Raw genomic sequence first — 20,309 nt, 5'->3', positions numbered from 1 at the left:
GTGCAACCAGATAAGATCAAACACTAGCAAAGGGGTGAATTTAGAGTGCAAAGTAAATTTATTAAGTGGCTGTCAGTTAAGCTGCCAAATGATGATCTGAATTTAATACACTGCTTATGGAATCATATTTCAACTGTATTTATACAGTTGATTTATACCCCCACTCAGAGGCTGAGTGGGGGTAGACACATATAAATAGGAGAGCTTATCATCTCAGATTATTTGAGGGCAAGGAAAAATAGAAAAGTTTTTTTGGGCAATATGGTTTAAGTCCTCAGAAATACATTCTACCATAATAAGACCCTGAAAACCACGAAACATGCTACCAAAAATGGGACGGACACCATGGCGTGAATTTCTGCATTTTTCCTTCTGGGTAGTTTGCTTTATGAGTCCAAACTCCTATGTACAGCCCCTCCACACACATCTTGGGGAACTCCAGACATGTGACATACAGAGAAGACAGCACAGCAATCACAGATCAGCAGAGCCCTCCGACCAAAACCAAGTTTTCTTCACTATGAGACTTTTCTACAAAGGGACTGCCAAGTCTGAACAGACCACAGAAAGGAAAAGATGCTTGTTTCTGCTTCAGGAGCCTCAACCATCCACTCCTAAAACACAAGTGAGGAACAGTTCTGTTTTAGGGAAAAGGCCAACTGTCAGCCAGGGTAAAGTATTGCACCAAAAACAAGGTCTGATGAATGGAATGATCTCGATTTCCCACATCTTTCCCGGATTCATAGAAAAAGAGTATGTGTGCCTTTCTTTTTCAGAGCAAACTGGAAAATGTTTCAATCGACAATTAAAAAATGGTCTTCAGAGAATCTTATTTATTACATTTTCCAATTTACCATCTCTGAATGACACACACAAAATGTATAACATTAAAAAACTCAACTGGTGGCTGAGGACAGTTGGGGATGCCATGGGCTAGCACACGGTCACAGACGGCAGATCGTGGTGGCCCCAGGGGTTATCATCAGTCAGACTTACGGGTGGCCTGTCCAGCTTCCAAAGTGGCAGTTCTCTGGGAGGGACGACACATCAGGGACAGTGGTCTGTACAGCACTTTCCTCTTTCAAGCAAGAGTAACAGGGAAGAGAGTCACCTGCACACAGATTTGTGCCACTTGGGTCCAACGGTCAAAGAAAATTTGGCATTTTCTCCCCAAAGCTAAAGAAAAAAACAACGCGAGAAAAACGACTCCCTATGAATTAGTCTAGATTTCAGATCTCTTCTCGCGCATCAAAAATTTCATGTATGTTGAATAACCACATTTGATCAACAGATAGAGTCGCTGGGAGCTATCATACCATTACTGAATGCCCATATTAGATTTTGAAGGTTGTGAGATTGTTTTTTGAGGTCATGAAAATGGCACTCGGAGACTACAGCTTTAGTTTTTGGGGACCCCGTGGTATATGGAATCAGGGAAATGAACATTGCTGGAGAAAGCCAGGAATTAGACACACTTCCTACTGCTTAAAAAATGGTCAAAGTTGCAACATGTTGAGGGCTAATCCTTTCCTTTAAAGTGCTGTTCAGAATCTCTGTGAAAAGGTGTGACAGGTAAAGTCATCTGCTACTCTCTAGGCCGTGTCTGCAGCCGGCAGGGGACAGTGGCGACACCCAGCCTCCCCTCCACACAGGCTGAGCAGCGCTGTGCCAGGGAGGACACGGACCTCCAGGGCGGGGCCCCGGGGGGCAGCGGCGTGCACCCCAGCCAGACCCCTCACAGCGCCCCATCGAAGGTCTGGGGCTCACTCAGTGCTGCGGCTGGAGGTTCGGGGCGCCTCGTCTGGGTAATTTTCTGTTTGGGGTTTTTTGTTTCTTCTTCCTCTTCAGTTTCACTTTCGCAGACGTGAACCACCACGCTTGGCGTGGACTCCGTTCCTGCGTGGAGCTCGTATTTCTCTCCTGGGGAGGTAAGCGGCAGAAAGAGGGGTTGGTGTCTCAAAACTTTGATCTGCTTGTATTCTAATTGCTGCTGATTGGCTTTTAAATCCTATGTCAGAGCACTTTGCTTTGGCCTTAGAGATCTGATTCTGCAAGGTTCTTACACAGTTTTGCCCTTTGAAGAAATGAGCTGGTGCGAAGGACTGACATGTCGGGAGGTAAAATGGAAATGCTAATTACTGTTCTACGGACGGTGTGAGTGAACCCGCTCAACTCCAGAACTAACAGTTTTCCCTCGGGAGACACCTGTAGGTTCCAGGCAGCCATCTTGTGGTTGCAGGACCGCACACATCCATGACATTGCTCTGACGTGTACGCAAACACCAAGCCACCTCCCCTCCCCTCAAAATGCCTCTTGTATCCCCTTCTAAGAGACATAATGTTACTGTAGGTGGACAACTAGTCTGAATCAGCCCGGTACTGAGTTCGTACATTATATTAAAGGGATGAGAGAAATCAAGGAGAAGAAAAAGAAGAAATGAACAAGGACTCTAAGAGAAGGATAGGGAAGGAGTAATATAGGATTGCCACCGGTTCCTTGAAATGAGTATTCAGTGGAGAAGTGTGTCTGGTACGTTGACGGGAGGTGGGAGAAGGTCACTAACACTCACTAGGCTGTGTCCTAGAAGGATGTATAGCGGCTTAAATTGTGGTTATGTTTATTGAGTATCACATTTAAGTCTTATTAACCACACTGAAAGTAGCTATTATGACTGGTATTTTATTTATTTATTTAGATTTTTAAAAAAATCCTATTTATTTATTTATTTGACAGACAGAGATCACAAGTAGGCAGAGAGGCAGGCAGAGAAAGAGGAAGGGAAGCAGGCTCCCTGCTGAGTAGAAAGCCCGATGCGGGGGCTCGATCCCAGGGGGATCATGACCTGAGCTGAAGGCAGAGGCTTTAACCCACTGAGCCACCCAGGCGCCTCTATGATAGGTATTTTAGATGAGAAAACGGGCTCAGAACCTGAAGCTAAGTAACTTGCTCAAGATCACAAAGTTAGCGACTCTTGGTCTCTGGGTTGTGGGTTCGATCACCACACTGGGTGTAGAGAGGACTTAAAAAAAAATCACAAAGTTCCAACACTAGAGTTGGAACCCAGGTTTGTGGGACTTTATCCTCCACTCTGATCATGCTGCCATTGGTTGGCTAGAATGCCAATCGCCGAGTGTGGTCTTTAATACAAGTGTCTTGGGAGGGTAAAAATAGGGAAGGTAAGAGTTTATTACCTGGTCCCAGTTTGGAAACTGCACAGAGTAAGTCATAGTTTATAACAGGCGTGGCGTCCTCCCCCTGCTTCCACCCCACAGGCGGGGAGGCGGGCGGGGAGATGAGGAACTGTTTGACGGGCTGCGGCGGCAGTAAATAGGACTTGTGCCGAGTTTCGCCGGACATCTGGACCTGCGGGCAAGGAGAGTCTCAAAATCAGCGCGTGACTGGGCTGTTTCTTCATTTTCATTGTGAGGCTAACTGTGACCTCTTTGGAGAAAATGAAAGCATTTTCCCTGGCAGCCTGCATCTCCGGGCGGCCGGAGCTGGGTCTGTGTGGCCGACCACCCAGTGCAGCGCCCGAGCCCCCCGGGGGTCAGTAAACCCCAGCCCAGGGAGAACCTGAACTCGTAAGGAGATGAACAAACACTGAATGGTACTAAACCTGAATCCCAACTTTACTTACCTATTTTCTGAATTCCAGTTTTAAAACAAATTAGGTTTTACTGTCTCCCTCTCAAGCAGCTCTAACAAGAAACATCCTGACAACTTACATTTATATTTTCATTTGGAGCATGAGAAACGGACAAACCTCCTTTTTCAAATTTGAAAGCTAAGCCCAAATACTTGGTTGAAAATAAAATACCGCACTTAATAAATGAGTCAAGGTCGAATGCCTCTAGGTCATCAATTCTTTGGAGGAGAAACTGGTTTACCAGAGCGACCCAGCAGGATCCAGATAGTAAGCAGAGCGGATTGGCGGAAACCCGCAGGCTCTTCTGCAACTGCAAAGGGCCAGCCTTTCCGCGGTACCGGGTCCCTGGTCAGCCCCAGGCTGGCAGCTGTTTTCAGTGGGGGCGACCCCAACTTCAGCGACTATTTTCTCAATTCTCCCAAAGCTGTCACATCCCAAATGCCCTTCTAGACGCACAGGAGGGAAGTCAGCTCACTAATCTTTTTTTTTTTTAAATTTAAATTTAATTAGCCAACACATAGTACAGGATGAGTTTTTGATGTAGTGTTGAATGATGCATTCGTTGCGTGTAATACCCAGAGCTCATCAGGTCAGGTGCCCTCCTAATGCCCCTCCCCCAGTTACCCTGTCTTGAGGAGTTAGGGCTTCACCCTTACAGAACCCCACTGCAGAAAAGCTGCCAGAAAGATGAATTCCTTTAACGTTTAGCATAAGCACAACAAAGTCAGAAAGGCAAATATCCTTAATATTTATATATCCGTAAAATAAAGAAAATATGTTATATGTTTTTACATCCCTTGCTGACTGGGATTGTTTATTTCAAAGACTTCTGATATACTCATCAAGAAAATGGAGGATGGAGAGTCATTCGGGATGGAGAAAAGAGGTTGAGAGAACCGCATGGTGAGGCACCTGTGCAAAATACAGCTTCAGCTTCTTCCCGTTGAAGTCTGTTTCGTTGAGTTCTATTCGCGCTCTTGCTGCTGCTTCCGGTTTGCTGAAATTTATTCTGACTCTCCGAAAGCTCTTAAACAACTGAAATGTCACCTGGTCGTCATAGATAGTGAAAAGTGCTTCAAATCTCTCCTAAAAATTAAGGTTTAATAAATGAACAGTTTAGAAAACGAAACGTAACAAAACAGACTTAAGAAAATTCTCAGTACCTTGAGAAACACTCTTTAGGCTTGCCCATGGTAACATAATAAAGGAATCTGTCAATTAGCTTTGTTTTTGGTTTCTGCGAAGATCCTTCAACTATTTGTTGATACTGAGGTAAAAATAATTTGTTAACGTTTCTCAATTTGAATATTTTCCTACTGCTTTGCAACATTTCTCCTGTTTGACAAAATATAAAAAGATTTGTGATCAAATATGTATTCTTCTAATGTTCAGATAACCCTTATAATTCAGAAAACATCATCTGCTTAAAAATTATATTATTTTTGCTCATTCATTTAAAAAAATACATATTAAGCAGTCGACTGCATGTCAGACATTTACATTAAGTGCTGGGCTTCCAACGTATCACAAGCTGCTTCAAAGGAAGGTGAACAGATCAAGTCTGTTTTTATTTATTATCTCTATGTATTAAAGTAATATGGACAAATACATATTAGAGATATAGTAAGGACTTTGACATGGCACTTCAGTTCTTAAAAATAAATGTGCACAGGTAAATGTATTAAATCCTAATAATTATTAACACTTCTAGGTATATTTCAGTTTCCTCGGCATCCATTTCAAAGATGGTTGGCTGTGTCACTCTTAAAAAAAAATTAGAATTGAGACTTTGTGAAACTGCATTTCATTTAATTCTTGGCAGATGCTAACATTTTGAATATTAAGTGAGTATAAAAATTCCCACAGGAGATGGTTAAGAAATGTCAACCCTGAGGGGCACCTGGGTGCAGTAGGCTAAGGATCCGACTCTTGACCTACCTCGGGTCATGGTTTCAGGGTCATGAGTTCAAGCCCTGTGTTATGAGTACAAGCCTACTTAAAAGGAAGGAAAAGGAAGGAAGGGAAGAAGAAAGAAGGGAAGAGGGAGGGAAAAGGAAAGAGAAGAGAGGAAAAAAAGAAAAATATCAATACTGAAGGCAGAGGAAATGGAAAGTAGGGAAGAACGAATTAAGCATGGTTTATGTTAGTATTCTGTCATTCTGTACATTAGTTGCCCTTGCTGAGGGTAAAGGACCATGTATTTATTCCTAATTCCCACAACAATGAATTTTTTTAAAAGATTTTACTTATTTGACAGAGATCACAAGTAGGCAGAGAGGCAGGCAGAGAGAGAGAGGAGGAGGCAGGCTCCCTGCCGAGCAGAGAGCCTGAGGTGGGGCTTGATCTCAGGACCCTGAGATCATGACCTGAGTCAAAGGCAGAGGCTTAACCCACTGAGCCACCCAGGCGCCCCAACAATGAATTTTTTGTAGTCACAATAACACATGATCTCGCAAATGAAACAGCTACTTGCTAATTACATCCTACTTCCTTTCATAACATTTTTTTTTCTCACTCCAGAAATACACCTGCCTGTCACTGAACGTTAACAGGCAGGTGACAGCCATAGGTTCTATGGGTCCTTCTCTTCTGAATTCTAGTATCTGTGAATGGATTCAGCATTATAAAAAAACAAAGCCATGCAAAAGCCAATTAGTAAGCATCTTCTAAGTTTTGTCAGATCCTTCTCTTTCTTTCCCATTTTCTTTTTTTTTTTTTTTTTTTTTTTTTTTTTTTTTTTTTTTAAAGATTTTATTTATTTATTTGACAGACAGAGATCACCAGTAGACAGGCAGGCAGAGAGAGAGGAGGAAGCAGGCTCCCTGTGGAGCAGAGAGCCCGATGCGGGGCTTGATCCCAGGACCCTGAGATCACGACCTGAGCTGAAGGCAGAGGCTTAACCCACTGAGCCACCCAGGCGCCCCAACAATGAATTTTTTGTAGTCACAATAACACATGATCTCGCAAATGAAACAGCTACTTGCTAATTACATCCTACTTCCTTTCATAACATTTTTTTTTCTCACTCCAGAAATACACCTGCCTGTCACTGAACGTTAACAGGCAGGTGACAGCCATAGGTTCTATGGGTCCTTCTCTTCTGAATTCTAGTATCTGTGAATGGATTCAGCATTATAAAAAAACAAAGCCATGCAAAAGCCAATTAGTAAGCATCTTCTAAGTTTTGTCAGATCCTTCTCTTTCTTTCCCATTTTCATGGAGCACAAAATGGTTTGAGAAATGTGTGACTTCTCATTGTGAGCTACAGTAGAGCACAGACAGAATTAATGTGGAGGCAAAATGATCACTGTTTCCGTGTGAGGAAAACGTGAGCCTTTGGCTGGTAGCTCTGCCCTCCTGTGAACCCACAGGTATCAACAGGTGGACTCCTGAGGGGGTGCCCCCGACAACCAGATGTGGACACAAAAGGGGTTTGGACAACTGCAGGGAGGTCATGATCTGCCCACATGCACTGAAACTAACTGGCGAGAAACGTAATTCATTCAGAAACAAAAGTATTACTTTTCTCCTTAGAATTGTTTTAGAAATAATGCACTTTTATATGTTTCTGATTTCTTGAGTATTAAAAATGAACACCGTCCTGTTAAAGGGTGAGGCTTGCACATTTGCTTCTGACAAAAGGAAGATCCCAGAAAATCCCAATGGCCACGGGCCACTCTCTTTCTCCAGTGGTCTCTTAGTATCCCTTCAGGCAGTACATCTATAGGAATAAGACAGTTAATACTGCCTAAAAATCAATCCCTAGGGCTTTTCCTGTTATAGAAGTTTTCCACCAAATATAGATCAGAAGCTTCCTTCTATGCTGAAATCACCCATGCAATTACCAGTAAAAAACACTACAAATACCTTACATCTAAAATATGTAAAGACAACATGTAGCCGATAGCTTTCTTGGGAATTCCAGAAAAGTACTTTGCAGCTGGGTAACAAGCCAACTAAAATCATGAGGTGAGAAAAGTAGAAAAGGTTTTATGGGAAGGTTGGTTTCGGGGAGATGAGGGTTGCAGCTAGGTGTGTATTTCTCGACCTTTCTGGAAACACCACTGCCCGATCTTCTCTTCCCCATCCCAAAGCAGCGAAGGCGAGGCTTTTCTTTTCTTTTTTTTTTTTTTTAAATCAATTTCACTGAGGAATTAATTATGAAAATAATTTTGTTGCACCCCTTTGCCTTGGACATAAGAGCCTGAGGGGCCCACCACGTCTGCACGTTAAGAACAATTTCACTGTTGAGAAGCAGCAATGTTTCAACCCATTCAGCTGTGAAATTATCTCTGGAGTCCTACGGCAAAAGATTTTTCATGTTCTATGTCTGTCTGTAAATCTGAAATAGAAAATTCCGTCCCTCCAGCAGGTTTGTGGATGTCAGAGACAAGGCCTCCATTTCCACCTGGGGAAGGCAAGTGCCTTTGGTTCTCCTCCATATCACTGCTGACTACCAGGAAAGAAAGCTCCCAAACTCCTGGGTGTGGGAGATTTAAAACTCTGATCATTTGAGCACTTGTAATAGTTCTGGGCCCTAAATTCAGAAGTGCCAGAGGGGAGCAGAACACAGAGTAAATGTGAAAACCTTCTTCAACTGTTTGCCCATAGTATTCATGTTGCTTTCAACACCGTTCCAGATCAGAAAGAGGCATGAAACTGAATTAAAATTCAAGGAAATATGGAAGACTAACTGTTTGCTATTGACATCTAGGTTTTAGTGGTTCATATGTTTATAGATGCATACTCTGCCTTATTGGAACACAAGTTCTTAGAGGTCTCTTTTTTCCCCCAATCTTCCCCTATTTACCATGTAGAAGAAAAGTAGTCAAACCAACGATAAATCGTTTTTGATGGTAACAAACTACAAACTAACTGGGACTAGGGTGGGGGCAGAAATATTCTTAATGGGAGTGTCGACTACAGAGGCAGAGACTGTCAAAACTCACTAAGTTGCACACTTAAGACCTGTACATTTACTGCAGCCAAGTATCACCAAATGAAAAAAAAGAATACGAAGAAAAAGAGTGACACGAGGAGGGGCATGGGAGGAGGTAGCTGCTGGAGTGACCTGTGGCCAGCCGTGGAGGTGGCCCCTGGACCATCACCACTGTTGGACGCAGCCTGTCGGGGCCAGAGCCTTGCCCACCAGGGTCAGTCCCCCAACCCGGCTGGGAGCACAGCAAGCCTACTCTTTTCATCTTCACTTGGGACAACACATCCTTAGTCATCAGTAATCATCCTGGCTCTAGGAACTTCTTTTTTCTTCCATGGCCAGTTGAAAAAGATGCAGAAGTATGACTGTGCCTTTCCAGAAGAGGTGTGCCCAACGTAGAGCCCATGTTCGGGCAGGTTGGTGGCCAATCACCAGCCTCAAAACACATAGAAAATAGGGTGCCCCTTTAGGAGAATGAGATCCACAACCACTATCACACCTACCTGTGACTTTTTTTTTTCCTAAAGATTTTATTTATTTATTTGACAGACAGAGATCACAAGTCAGCAGAGAGGCAGGCAGAGAGAGGGGAGGAAGCAGGCTCCCTGGTAAGCAGAAAGCCCGATGTGGGGCTCAATCCCAGGACCCAGGGATCATGAGCTGAGCCGAAGGCAGAGGCTTTAACCTGCTGAGCCACCCAAGTGCCCCCTAATTGTGACTTTAACAGTGAAGCTGACTGGGTGGCAGGCAGGGCCCCTCTGTCTAATGAGATCCCAGATCTTGACAGTCCCCAGGCAGCAGTGATGGCTTTTTCTCTTTAGCCTGAAGGTCGGCTGTTTATTGAAGAGCAGAGAAGACAGAGGAGCAGACTGCAAGGCCTCCTGGAGGAAAGGGCAGATGGAACAAGCCTGTGGCGTGGGCAGACAAAAAGAGAAAAGCAGAGTATTCTGCCGCTGCTCAGCATGTCCTCTCCTGCCCCACTGAGCACTGTGCTGCTGGGGATCTAGAAGCAGCAGTCTGGTTATAGGCGGCCATTACCTAATCCAAGGACTCAAGATGGCCCATGCAACATTTCAGGTCTGTAAGCTCGTCCAGGTGCTGGAGCTCAAACATTGTTTGGATCCAAGACACCAGAGATGAGAAAAAAATCACACAAGTGGGTTCTTTCCAGAAGACCGTGTGAATTTTCCCAGGCACAAGTGAACCAGGGTTGGTCATCCAAACTGCTGTACGAAGTACCTAGGCTTCAGGGGTCAAGGTCAGGATCATAGGATTCATGCACAAGGAAACCCATGACTGCTCACCAGGAAGTCCAGTTGAATCTTCACTTCCTTCTTCCTGGTCTCCTCGCTGAGGAGATTACAGAGATTAGGGAAGTCCAGCCTCAAGCTTCTTTGGGAGTCAGGAGGAAGGGGGGGGGCAGCCTACAGGTGCTCTACTGGCTCGTCACCACAGTGGTCTCTTTCCTATGACTTTGGTGATGGAGCACTGGCTTTGGTGAGCATACCAAACCCTTCTCTACATCTGAGAGGACATAAGTAGACACCACCCATTCCTGAGCAACAGAAGCTCTCTGCTCACTGGCCTTTATCATGGGTAAACTATTCCTTTCTCCATCCAGTTAATAGAAACCGGTCCCAGTCCCATCTTCAAACACGAGACCACAAAAGCAAGACTGCAGGAGGAATCCACAACCTGGACAGAAAACTTCAGGAAGCTCTGATGGCTTCTACCAACGATTTATGTTCTCAAGGAGCAGAGCTCTCTAGCCAGACTGTCTGGATTTGACTCCACGCTGTTACGTAGCTGTGTGACCTTGGGCAGGTCACTTACCTTTGCTGTGCCTAGTTTCCTTACCTGTTCCTTGAGGACAGTAAAAGTACCCACTTCACTGGGTTATTGTGGAGGACAGAGTGAACACTCATGGCTCTTAGAACAACAACAGTGAGTACTGTTACTGCTGCTAACAGAAATAGGGCAGGGTTTTGCCAACAGTCTTCTTGCTATTCTGTCGTCGCAAAAAATAGCTGCTCTTCTGTACGATGTCGATTCCCCGAGAAGGAGGTGAATGCATGACAGCAACATGGCAGCAACACGGCATCAGCGGATGGCACTGGCACGTACTCTGGAGGTCACCACTGGGAAGCTGGAATTTGCCCTTTCTGATAGTTCTTTAGTGATTCAGACACAGCAACTCTGCTGGAGCAGCCCCCTGGGGACACGCTCTCCCAGGAGAATTGGCTGTGCTGGAGGACACAGTGCACCAGTGATTAGTGTCCATCCTTGGGGGATCTTCTGAACCTCACCTGTGACCATGACCCTTCGAAGCAGAGACGGCTGCTTCTCTGTTAGGACACTGAGGAACTTGGGTTCCTCTGCTATGATCTTGGGACTTGAGTTGAGGGTGAGAAAAGCAAGAATTTTTTCTTTTTTGGTAGTTATAGCAGAATTCTTCATATTCAAAAAATACATAGTTTTCACTTCCTTGGCTTTTAATCTTTATAAATTTTATCTTTGTTTTGTTTGCTATTTTCTTAAAATTAACTGTTTGGAGATGGTCTTGAAAATGCCTTGCTATGCACGTATTCACAGTGCTAAGCTAGCACAGGGGAATGAAAAACCATCTAAAACAAATGGAGGGGTGCCTAGGTGGCCCAGTGGGTTAAGCCTCTGCCTTCGGCTCAGGTCGTGATCTCAGAGTCCTGGGATCGAGCCCCACATTCAGGCTCTCTGCTCATCAGGGAGCCTGCTTCCCCGCTCTCTCTCTGCCTGCCTTCCTGGCTACTTGTGATCTCTGTCAAATAAATAAACAAAATCTTAAAAAAAAAATTAAACAAATGGAAAAGGCTGCTATGAAGTTATTGAAGTACAGAAGGAAAACGTGAAGCAGAAAGACAGGATTCTCTTTAATTGAGGCCAGTTATGCACAAATATCAAGAATGTTCCATCCTTGGGCTTGCCCATGTGACCTCCATCTAGACTCTTCCTTGCTGTTCATCCACACTCCCCCATTCAATAAGGCTATTCCGACCCTAGGTGCTGAGGCTACAGCAAGGACCACATACTGACTGTGATTTGTCCAGGGTACAAGTTTGTTTTCTGGTGGTGTTTTCTTCACGGACATTAGAGGGGGAAGGTCATTTTGAAAGCTAGAGACCCATCTTTCCAAAGACATGTAAACTTGAAAGAATGTCACAAATGGCCATGAGAAGGAACTTATGTGTGTTACTTGTTCTTTAAAATAGAAAAAGGTTGCGGGGGGGCGCCTGGGTGCCTCAATTGGTTAAGCGACTGCCTTAGGCTCAGGTCATGATCCTGGAGTTCTGGGATCAAGTCACACATCGGGGTTTCTGCTCAGGAGTCTGCTTCTCCCACTGACCTCTCCCCTCTCTCCCTTCTTCTTGCTGAACATTTCGTCTAGAAGCTTTTAGGCAAAGCCAAGTAAAGTAGGTGCGCCCATGCTGATGGGGAGCAGGGAGCTACAGGGTCAGAGGGTGTCTGAGTCCCAGCAGGGTGAAGAAAGTGGCCAACTGGGAGGCAGGCCTGGCCTGGGGTGCCGGAACCCAACAGGGTCAGGTCAGTGTGTCCATGAGGGGCAGCCCGGCACGGGAGCTCAGGGGGCTGAGGAGGGTGCCCGGGCGGGAAGACGGCCCAGAGCAGGGAAAGAGGGAAGGCATCTCAGCAAAGGGGCAGGCTGACAGGGTGTCGAAGCCCAAGTGAAGGGAGAAGGGTGAGGAGGGAGGTCTGTGCAGGGAGACCATCCAGCGTGGGGTCCGGGCGCCCCAGGGGGGTCAGCATGGTCTGGGTGGGGGGTGGCCCAGCACAGCATCCTTGATCCCACGCAGGGTGAGCTCGGTGCTCTGGGACTGTGAGAACCTGGGTGGGGTGCAGAGGACTCTCACGTGGGGGGGGTCTGGGCGCAGGGCGTTGGAGCACAGGTCAGGTAAGGAGGGCATCCCCATGGGAAAGAGGGTGGACTGTGGCAGTAACATACAGACCAGTGACTACATAAGTAAATAATAAGACAACAGAAGCTAGTTTTCTCTCCGTCAAATAGGACTTACAAAGCTGAAATGGGAGAAAACTAGAAATGAATTCTTTAGTGCTGGCCTGGACTTGGCAAGTATAACCAGAAACACACAGATGCACGTATCTAGATATTTCTTGGCTCTGTCCGCCGAGATGCCCAGGGACAGTGGTAGCTGACTTGCACGCACATCCTGGTTTCTGGAACTCTGGAAGGAGGCAGGGCTCCTCGGAAAAGTGGCTGGATCTAGGGCTGGGCAGGCAAGGTACAGAATAATTCTGGAATATCTTGTTGTGTTGCAGAGTTTAAAGGTGTACTCAGGAATGATGTGCACGTGTCAGAGACACAGAAGCCATCTTGAAGGAGCCACCATTGGCTGAGCCAAGGACAAATCAAAGTCATGACAGTTAACAGGTTACAACCAAGGAATAAGATCAGAGACCATGAACTGTACGGATATAAATAAATGAATATGTTAAAACTCTGATGGGGGAAACAGGACATTTACAAACACCTCCCACAAAATAATTACTAATTACAAGGAGAATGAGAATAACTCGACAGTGGTCATGCCTCGTAGACACCACCTTAGTCAAGGGCTCCAAGTGAATTTTGTTGGGAGTGGGTCCAAGGTTACCACCTGACAGGACGCAGTGACAAGAGCATCACTTCTGTGACATTCCTGCCAAAGGCGCACAACATCAATCTAATCCTGAGGAAACATCCCACAAGCCCAAACTGAGAGATATGCAATAAAATAACCAGCCTATAACCTTTGCGTGTGAACCCCAAGACAGACCCGGGGAGACCAGACATCCTCCCAGACTGAAGGCGTCTGACAGCTAAATGCAATGCTTCCAAAGGAGCTGGATTTTTTGATATAAAGGCCATTATTGAGACAACTGGCAAATCTTGAATGGGAGCCTGGGGATGAGAAGGGCGTAATACACCAGTGTTAATTTCCTGAGTTTTGTGTTTTCTGCTAGGCGAAGGTTCTTGTTTGCAGGAAACACATATTGTAGTATTGGGGTGATGGCCATCATTGTTGGCAACTTAACCTCAAAATGGTTCAGGAAAAAAAAAAGAGTTCTTTGTGCTCCCAAACCAGTAAAGATATCTTGGTATGTACTCCCAATATATTTTAGTTACCTAAACACACACACACACACATACATACATACATAAATACGTTACAGACATGTTGTGGTACCCTTATATTGTCTATAAAACTCATAAAAATAGAATGTATATCAGATTAGGAAATAAAAGAAATAAAAGGACATCGTCATTAAAATTAGTTTATGAAGCTTCCACATAAGCCTTGGGGAGTACTGGTATCGTGGCCCCGCAGATGATGCTCCCAGGCTCATTCAGCACATACTTAAATAAGCAGCAAGTCTTAAAAGCCAGGCTCTGGGCCAGGCAGTGTGGCAGTGACACACGTGCCCATTTGGAGCTCACTCACTCCCAAACTCTCCACCTCCCCCATGGGAGCCCTGCTTTGGACAGATTAGGAACGTCCACACTGGGATAATCCAGCTGTTTCTTAGAACCCGAGAGCCTTGAGTCCTGCCTTGACTTGGGGAATGGCAGATCTTTCCCAACTGAAATAAGATTATTGGGGAAAAAAAAATCTTTGATGTAGGACAGATGCCATCGTATGCACTGATAAAGGTAAACTAGAAGGCATTTTGACTATCTGTACACATTAGAGAAAAGTTATTTGAATGATGGTAGGATAAATTTCAATTAAGTTATAGGAAGCCAAGGATGACTCACTATTACACCGGTTCTTTCTCATCATTAAGGTTTCGGCTCAAATGCCACTTGTTCAGACAGGTCTGCCCTGACCACTCTTGTTAAAAATGACCACCCAGCAAGCCACTCCCTATCCCTCTATTTTATTTTCTTTGTGGTACATGTTATATTGGAACGTCTTACTCACTTGTTTGCGTGTCAATTTTTCTCTCCCTATGCTCCACGGGGGTTGGCACCTTTTCTCGATCACCGTGGTCTTCCTAGAACCTGTAAATGACCGTGGCTGGCACAGTGTTCAACAATACTGCTTATGTGCACCGAGCCAGACTGCAGAACCTACAAGCCCATGTCTAAGACCATGACAGCAAAGCTCCTTTTAAGTTGGTGATATCTTAATACCGCTGGTCATTAGGATACCAAATTACCTAATGAACTGATTCCAAGTCCTTTTTAACTCGGTTTTGAGACGATATATTCACAATGGAAACCATAAATATAACTGAAGGTAACTGGAGATACCTTTTTCATTTCAGAAGATCCTAAGGTATCTGAAAATCCCTAAATGTTAAAATACACTGTGGTGTGTGGTCTGAGGACCCAGCGCAAGTCCATGAATTTGCTACTAGTCCATGATAAGGCTCAGCAGAGAAATTGAGAAAAAGTGTCTAAAACCATTCTGGCAAGCTTACATTCCTGTGACATTAGTGCATTTTACAAAAACCAGTCTGCGATAGTTTGGAGGAAAAAACTGGTCCTCCACTGAGCAGTGAGTCTGAGAAGAGGTCATTTATAGTTTACCCAGAAATTCATTAAAAAGTAACAAAAATGTGAACGACCAGACTGGCAAAAATCTTAAATTCTGAGAACAGAATGTATGGGAGATGCTGTGGTACACTGGAAACTCTTCTAAGAGGGGCTGGTAGGAATGCAAACAGGTACAAGCAACTTTAGACACCGCTGGACAGTATTTGCTAGCACTGAAGAAACGCAACCTTACCAGCCAGAAGCATCTGTCCTGTTATAACCCCTAAGGACCCCCCTCTACACCCCCACCTACAGAGGACATACACAGAACATTTAGCATCACAGCACCTGTCAAAAATAACCTAAATGTCCAACGTAAGAAGCTGTAAACAAATTATGGTAATTTTATAGAATGGGATACTGTATAGTAAGCGAGACAATACGTATTTCAACATGGATTATTCTTACAGATAAAATGTTGAGGGGAAAAAAATAGAATTCATACCATATGCCACTTATATACAATTTAAAATAATGTAAAATGTGATGTATTTCACTAGTGTTTTAGTTTTTAGCATTCAGATCCTGAATGTATCTTCTTAGACTTATATTTCCATATTTCATGGTGCTACTGTAACTGGTAATGTTTTTTAAATTTCAGTTTCCAAATGTTTACTGCTAGCATATAGATGGTACAGCTGATTCTGTGTATTGACCCCATATCCTACAATCTTTCTGAACTCACTAGTTCTGACAGTCACTATGTCGATTCCTTTCCAAATGGACAATCATGACAATTGAAAATAGAAAATTTTAAAAGTACAGTTGACCCTTGAACAACAGTTTGAAGTGTCGGTCCATTTATATATGGATTTTTTTTAATACAGTATAGTCCTGTACATGTGATTTTAGTAACATTTTTCTTGTGATTTCAATAACATACTTTCTTGTGATTTTAATAACATTTTTTTCTAGCTCACTTTAAGAATCCAGTACATAGTATGTATAACATATAAAGTATGTGTTAATCGATTATGTTATTGGGAAGGCTTCTAGTCAACAGCAGGCAATTAGTTGTGAAATTCTGGGGGAAATTCCAAGTTTTTAACTCCATGGAGGGTAAGTGTTCTTAACCCCAGTATTGTTCAAGGATCAATCATAGTATATGCACACATAGTTAAGCGGAAGCAGAAGAAAGACCAATATTTGATCACTGGACCTACAAATATGGCAATTTCATATGGTTAGACTTAATTAAAATGTTGAAATTACACGGGAAATCATAAGCACTGCGTTTAGGGTAATGGTTATCTGTAGGAGGAGACACAAGGGGTTCAAATTACATCAGTAACATTTTATTAGTTAAATTGGGTGGCCACATGGGTTTTCTTTACGTTAGTCTTTATCCTTCTCGCATGACCTAAAAATTGACCTTCGTTTAGGAGCTTGGGATGGTGCCTTCACACAAGATAAGTAACCAAACTTGGGAGTTATTTGCCTGTGTCTTACCTGGATTCCTTGGGTGAGCAGAGGCCAAGGCAAGGTCGCACACAAGGGAGCCTGTTTGGGGAACTGACTGCATGGGACAGAGAGGGAACAGTGAAACAGGGAAGGACGGAAAGCCGGTCCTCCTCCTGTCTGTCTGGGTTTTGTTATCAAGCGGTCACTTCTGTGGCCAGCCGGGGTGTGATCTGGCTGGAAGCCCTAAGAAGGCAGTAAGAAGACCCTCAGAGCTGGCTTCAGGGTCAGAAGAAGGGGGGCTTATTCACCGGCTCTAGTCTCCCACTGGTCAAGGGTCGCCCTGTGGGATGCTGACTCCCTCACATTTTCCCTTCTGCAGAGGCGTCAGGAACAGCCCAGCCGCCCCACACCGGCAGCAGAGAAACACTGGGATGACATGCAAGGTTATGATATAGTGGAGGCCGGTGGCTGAGGTTATACCTGCGCACAGCTGGCTGCTTGAGCAACATCTGGAGTGAGGAGGTGGGCCAAGAGGACGTGCACTGGGGCAACAGAGGAGCCCAATACATACAAATCACAAGCACACACACACGTGTGTGTGTGTAATATGTATGTGTGTGTATATGCACATGATATATGTATGTATATATAAAAGCATATTACGAAGAATGTTAAGCTCAAGAAAAAAGGGTTCTTTTTTTAAACACCTTTTTACATACTTTTATTGTGGTAAAATATACGCAACACAGCATATACCATTTTAACCATTTTTAAGTGTACAATTCAGTGGCATTAAACATCATCACACTGTTGTGAAACACCACACCCATCTTCAGAACTCTGTCGTCATCCCCAACTGAACCTCTGTGCCCACCAAACCGTAACTCCCCATTCCCCACCCCCTCCGGCCCTGGCAACCACCTTTCTACTTTGCATCTCTCTGAGCTGGGCTACCCTCTCTTACAGATGAAGAGTCATACAATACTTGTCCCCTTGTGTCTCTTATTTCACTTTGTATGTCTTTCAAGGGTCATACATGTTATCACATGTATCAGAACATCATTCACTTTTAAAGCTGAATAACATTCCACTGGATCTCTACACCGCCTTTTATGCATTTATGCATCGATGGACCCATGGGTTCTTTCTGCCTCTTGGCGTTGCAAAGGAGGCTGCTATGAACACCGGCGCATGAATACCTCCTCGAGTCTCTGCTTTTTATTTTTAAAGATTTTATTTATTCATTTGACAGAGAGAGAGAGAGAGATCACAAGTAGGCAGAGAGGTAGACAGAGAGAGAGGAGGAAGCAGGCTCCCTGCTGAGCAGAGAGCCCGATGCGGGGCTCAATCCCAGGATCCTGAGATCATGACCTGAGCCCAAGGTAGAGGCTTAACCCACTGGGCCACCCAGGCACCTGAGTCCCTGCTTTTTAAACATATCCAGAAGCAGCATCCTGGACCTTATGGTAATTGTATGCTTAAAATTCTTTGAGGAACTGCCCCGGTTTTTGACAGCAGCTGCACCATTTTGCATTCTTACCAACAACGCACAAAGGTTCCAATTTCTCCACATCCTTGTCAACACCTGCTCTGTTTTTAGGATAGCAGCCATCCTAATGGGTGTGAGGTGGCATCTCACTGTGATTTTGATTTGAACTGCCCTAATGGTTAGTGATGGTGAGCATCTTTTCATGTGCTTATTGGCCATTGGTGCATCTTCTCTGGGTAATATCTAAGTTCTTTGCCCATTTTCAACTGGGTTGTTTGTTTTTTGTTGTGGAGTTTTGGGATTTCTTTATACATTCTGGATATTAATCCTTTACCAGATAATATGACTTGAAAATACTGTCGGCCATTCTGTGGGACTGCCTTTCCTGCCTTTCACTGAAGGTGTCCTCTGATGTCCACATTTTAAATTCTGATAAAATCCAACTTTTTTTTTTCTATTGTTGCCTGTGCTTTGGGTGTCATATCCAAAAAATCATTGCCAAATCCAATGTCAAGAAGCTTTTCCTCTGTTATCTTCTAAGAGTTCTATGGTTTTAACTTCTGAGAGGTTTATGGTTTTTAACTGTGACATTTAGGTTCTTGATCCATTCTGAATTAAATTTTGCATAAAATAAGATAAGGGTCCAACTTCATTCTTTTGCATGTGGATCTCCATTTCCCCCTGAACCTTTTGTTGAAAAGACTGTCCTTTCCACATTGAATGGTCTTGGCACCCTTGTTGAAAATTATTTGACTATAAGTGCCAGGGTTCATTCTGGGCTCTCTATTCTATTGCATTGGTCAATATGTTCATCTTTATGCCAGAAAAACAATGGCTTTTAAAAAAATTTATTGAAATATAATTGACATGTATGTACCCATATCGTTTTGATTACTGTCGCCCCGTAATAAGGGACATATCTTAACATAATAAAGGCCATATATGATAAGCCCACAGCTAACATCACATTTAATGATGAAAAGGTGAAAGCCTTTCCTCAAAGATGAGGAACAAGACAAAAATGCCCACACTCACTACTTCTATTCCACACAGTAGTGGAAGTCCTAGCCAGAGCATTAGGTGAGAAAAAGAAATAAAACGCACCCAAATTGGAAAAGAAGTAAAACTGTCACCATTTGCAGATGACATGATATACACAGAAAACCCTGAAGACTTAAAAAAAAATACAACCTGTTAAAACTAATAAATTCAGTGAAGTTGAAGGATATTGAAAACCCAAAGGTATGTCATATTTCTTATATTTATAACAAACTACCAGAAAGAGAAATTAAGAAAACAATCCCATTTATACTTGCATCAAAAAGTGTAAAATATGTAGGAATAAATTTAACCAAACAGGTAAAAAAGATTTGTATATTGAAAACTACAAGACAGAAATGAAAGAAACTGAAGAATTTATAAATAAATGGAAAGATATTCATGCTCATGGACTGGAAGAATCATTATTCTTAAAATGTCCATACTACCCAAAGCAATCTATAAATGCAATGAAATCACTATTGAAATTCCAATGGCATTTTTCGGAGAAATAGAATATAGAATCCTAAAAATCGTACAGAACTATAAAAATTCCTGAATAGCCAAAGCCATCTTGAGAAAGAACAAAGCTGGAGGATCACACTCCCTGCTTTCAAATGATATTACAAAGCTATAATAATTAAAGCATTATGGTACTGGTATAAAATCAGACACACAGATCAATGAAACAGAATTAGAGTGTGGGGAAAGAAACCCACCACATATACACAGTCAATTAATTTTCAACAAAGGAGCCAAAAGCATACGATGGGAAAAGAGCAGTCTTGTAAGTAAATGGTGCTGGGAAAATTGGACAGCTACACACAGAGAATGAACTCCAACCATTATCTTAGACCACATACAAAAATTCATCCAAAAATGGATTAAAGCCTTGGTGTAAGACTTTAAACTATAAGAAATCCTGGAAGAAAAAAAAACAGGTGATAAACTCTATGTCACAGGTCCTGGCAATGATTTTTTTTTTAATCTGACACCAAAACCAAAAGGAACAAAACAAAAATAAGCAGGACTACATCAAACTGAAACACTTCTGCACAGCAGAGGAAACTGACAAAATGAAAAGGTGACCTACTGAACAGGGAAAACTAGTTGCAAGTCATGTATCTGGTTAAGGAGCTAACACCCAAAATATATAAAGAAACTCATAAACTGAATAGAAAAACCCCACACAATCTGATTTGGAAAATG

The 20,309-nt window shown here is 43.4% G+C and overlaps 1 protein-coding gene across 3 annotated transcripts in view; it reads right to left on the bottom strand.

The window, feature by feature from the left end:
- Window positions 1–813: 813 nt before the first annotated feature.
- Window positions 814–20,309, bottom strand: part of RCAN3 (RCAN family member 3) — a 30,951-nt gene continuing 11,455 nt past the window's right edge. For 2 of the 3 annotated variants that reach the window (XM_004741163.3, XM_045063962.1), the window contains exons 3-5: window positions 4,560–4,733; window positions 3,193–3,364; window positions 814–1,920 (exon numbers count right to left, since the gene is read on the bottom strand). In XM_004741163.3, coding sequence (XP_004741220.1) covers window positions 1,736–1,920; window positions 3,193–3,364; window positions 4,560–4,733 — 531 coding nt within the window. In that variant the 3' untranslated portion in view covers window positions 814–1,735. Of the gene's footprint in view, window positions 1,921–3,192; window positions 3,365–4,559; window positions 4,734–4,810; window positions 4,929–20,309 lie in introns of those variants that run through there. The other variant, XM_045063963.1, reaches the window with a different exon arrangement.

Source organism: Mustela putorius, unplaced genomic scaffold, assembly GCF_011764305.1.
Source record: "Mustela putorius furo isolate JIRA1106 unplaced genomic scaffold, ASM1176430v1.1 tig00003853_pilon_pilon_pilon, whole genome shotgun sequence".
NCBI lineage: Eukaryota > Metazoa > Chordata > Mammalia > Carnivora > Mustelidae > Mustela > Mustela putorius.
Note: the sequence above shows the minus strand (reverse complement) of the source record. Positions and strands in the feature narration are given on the sequence as shown.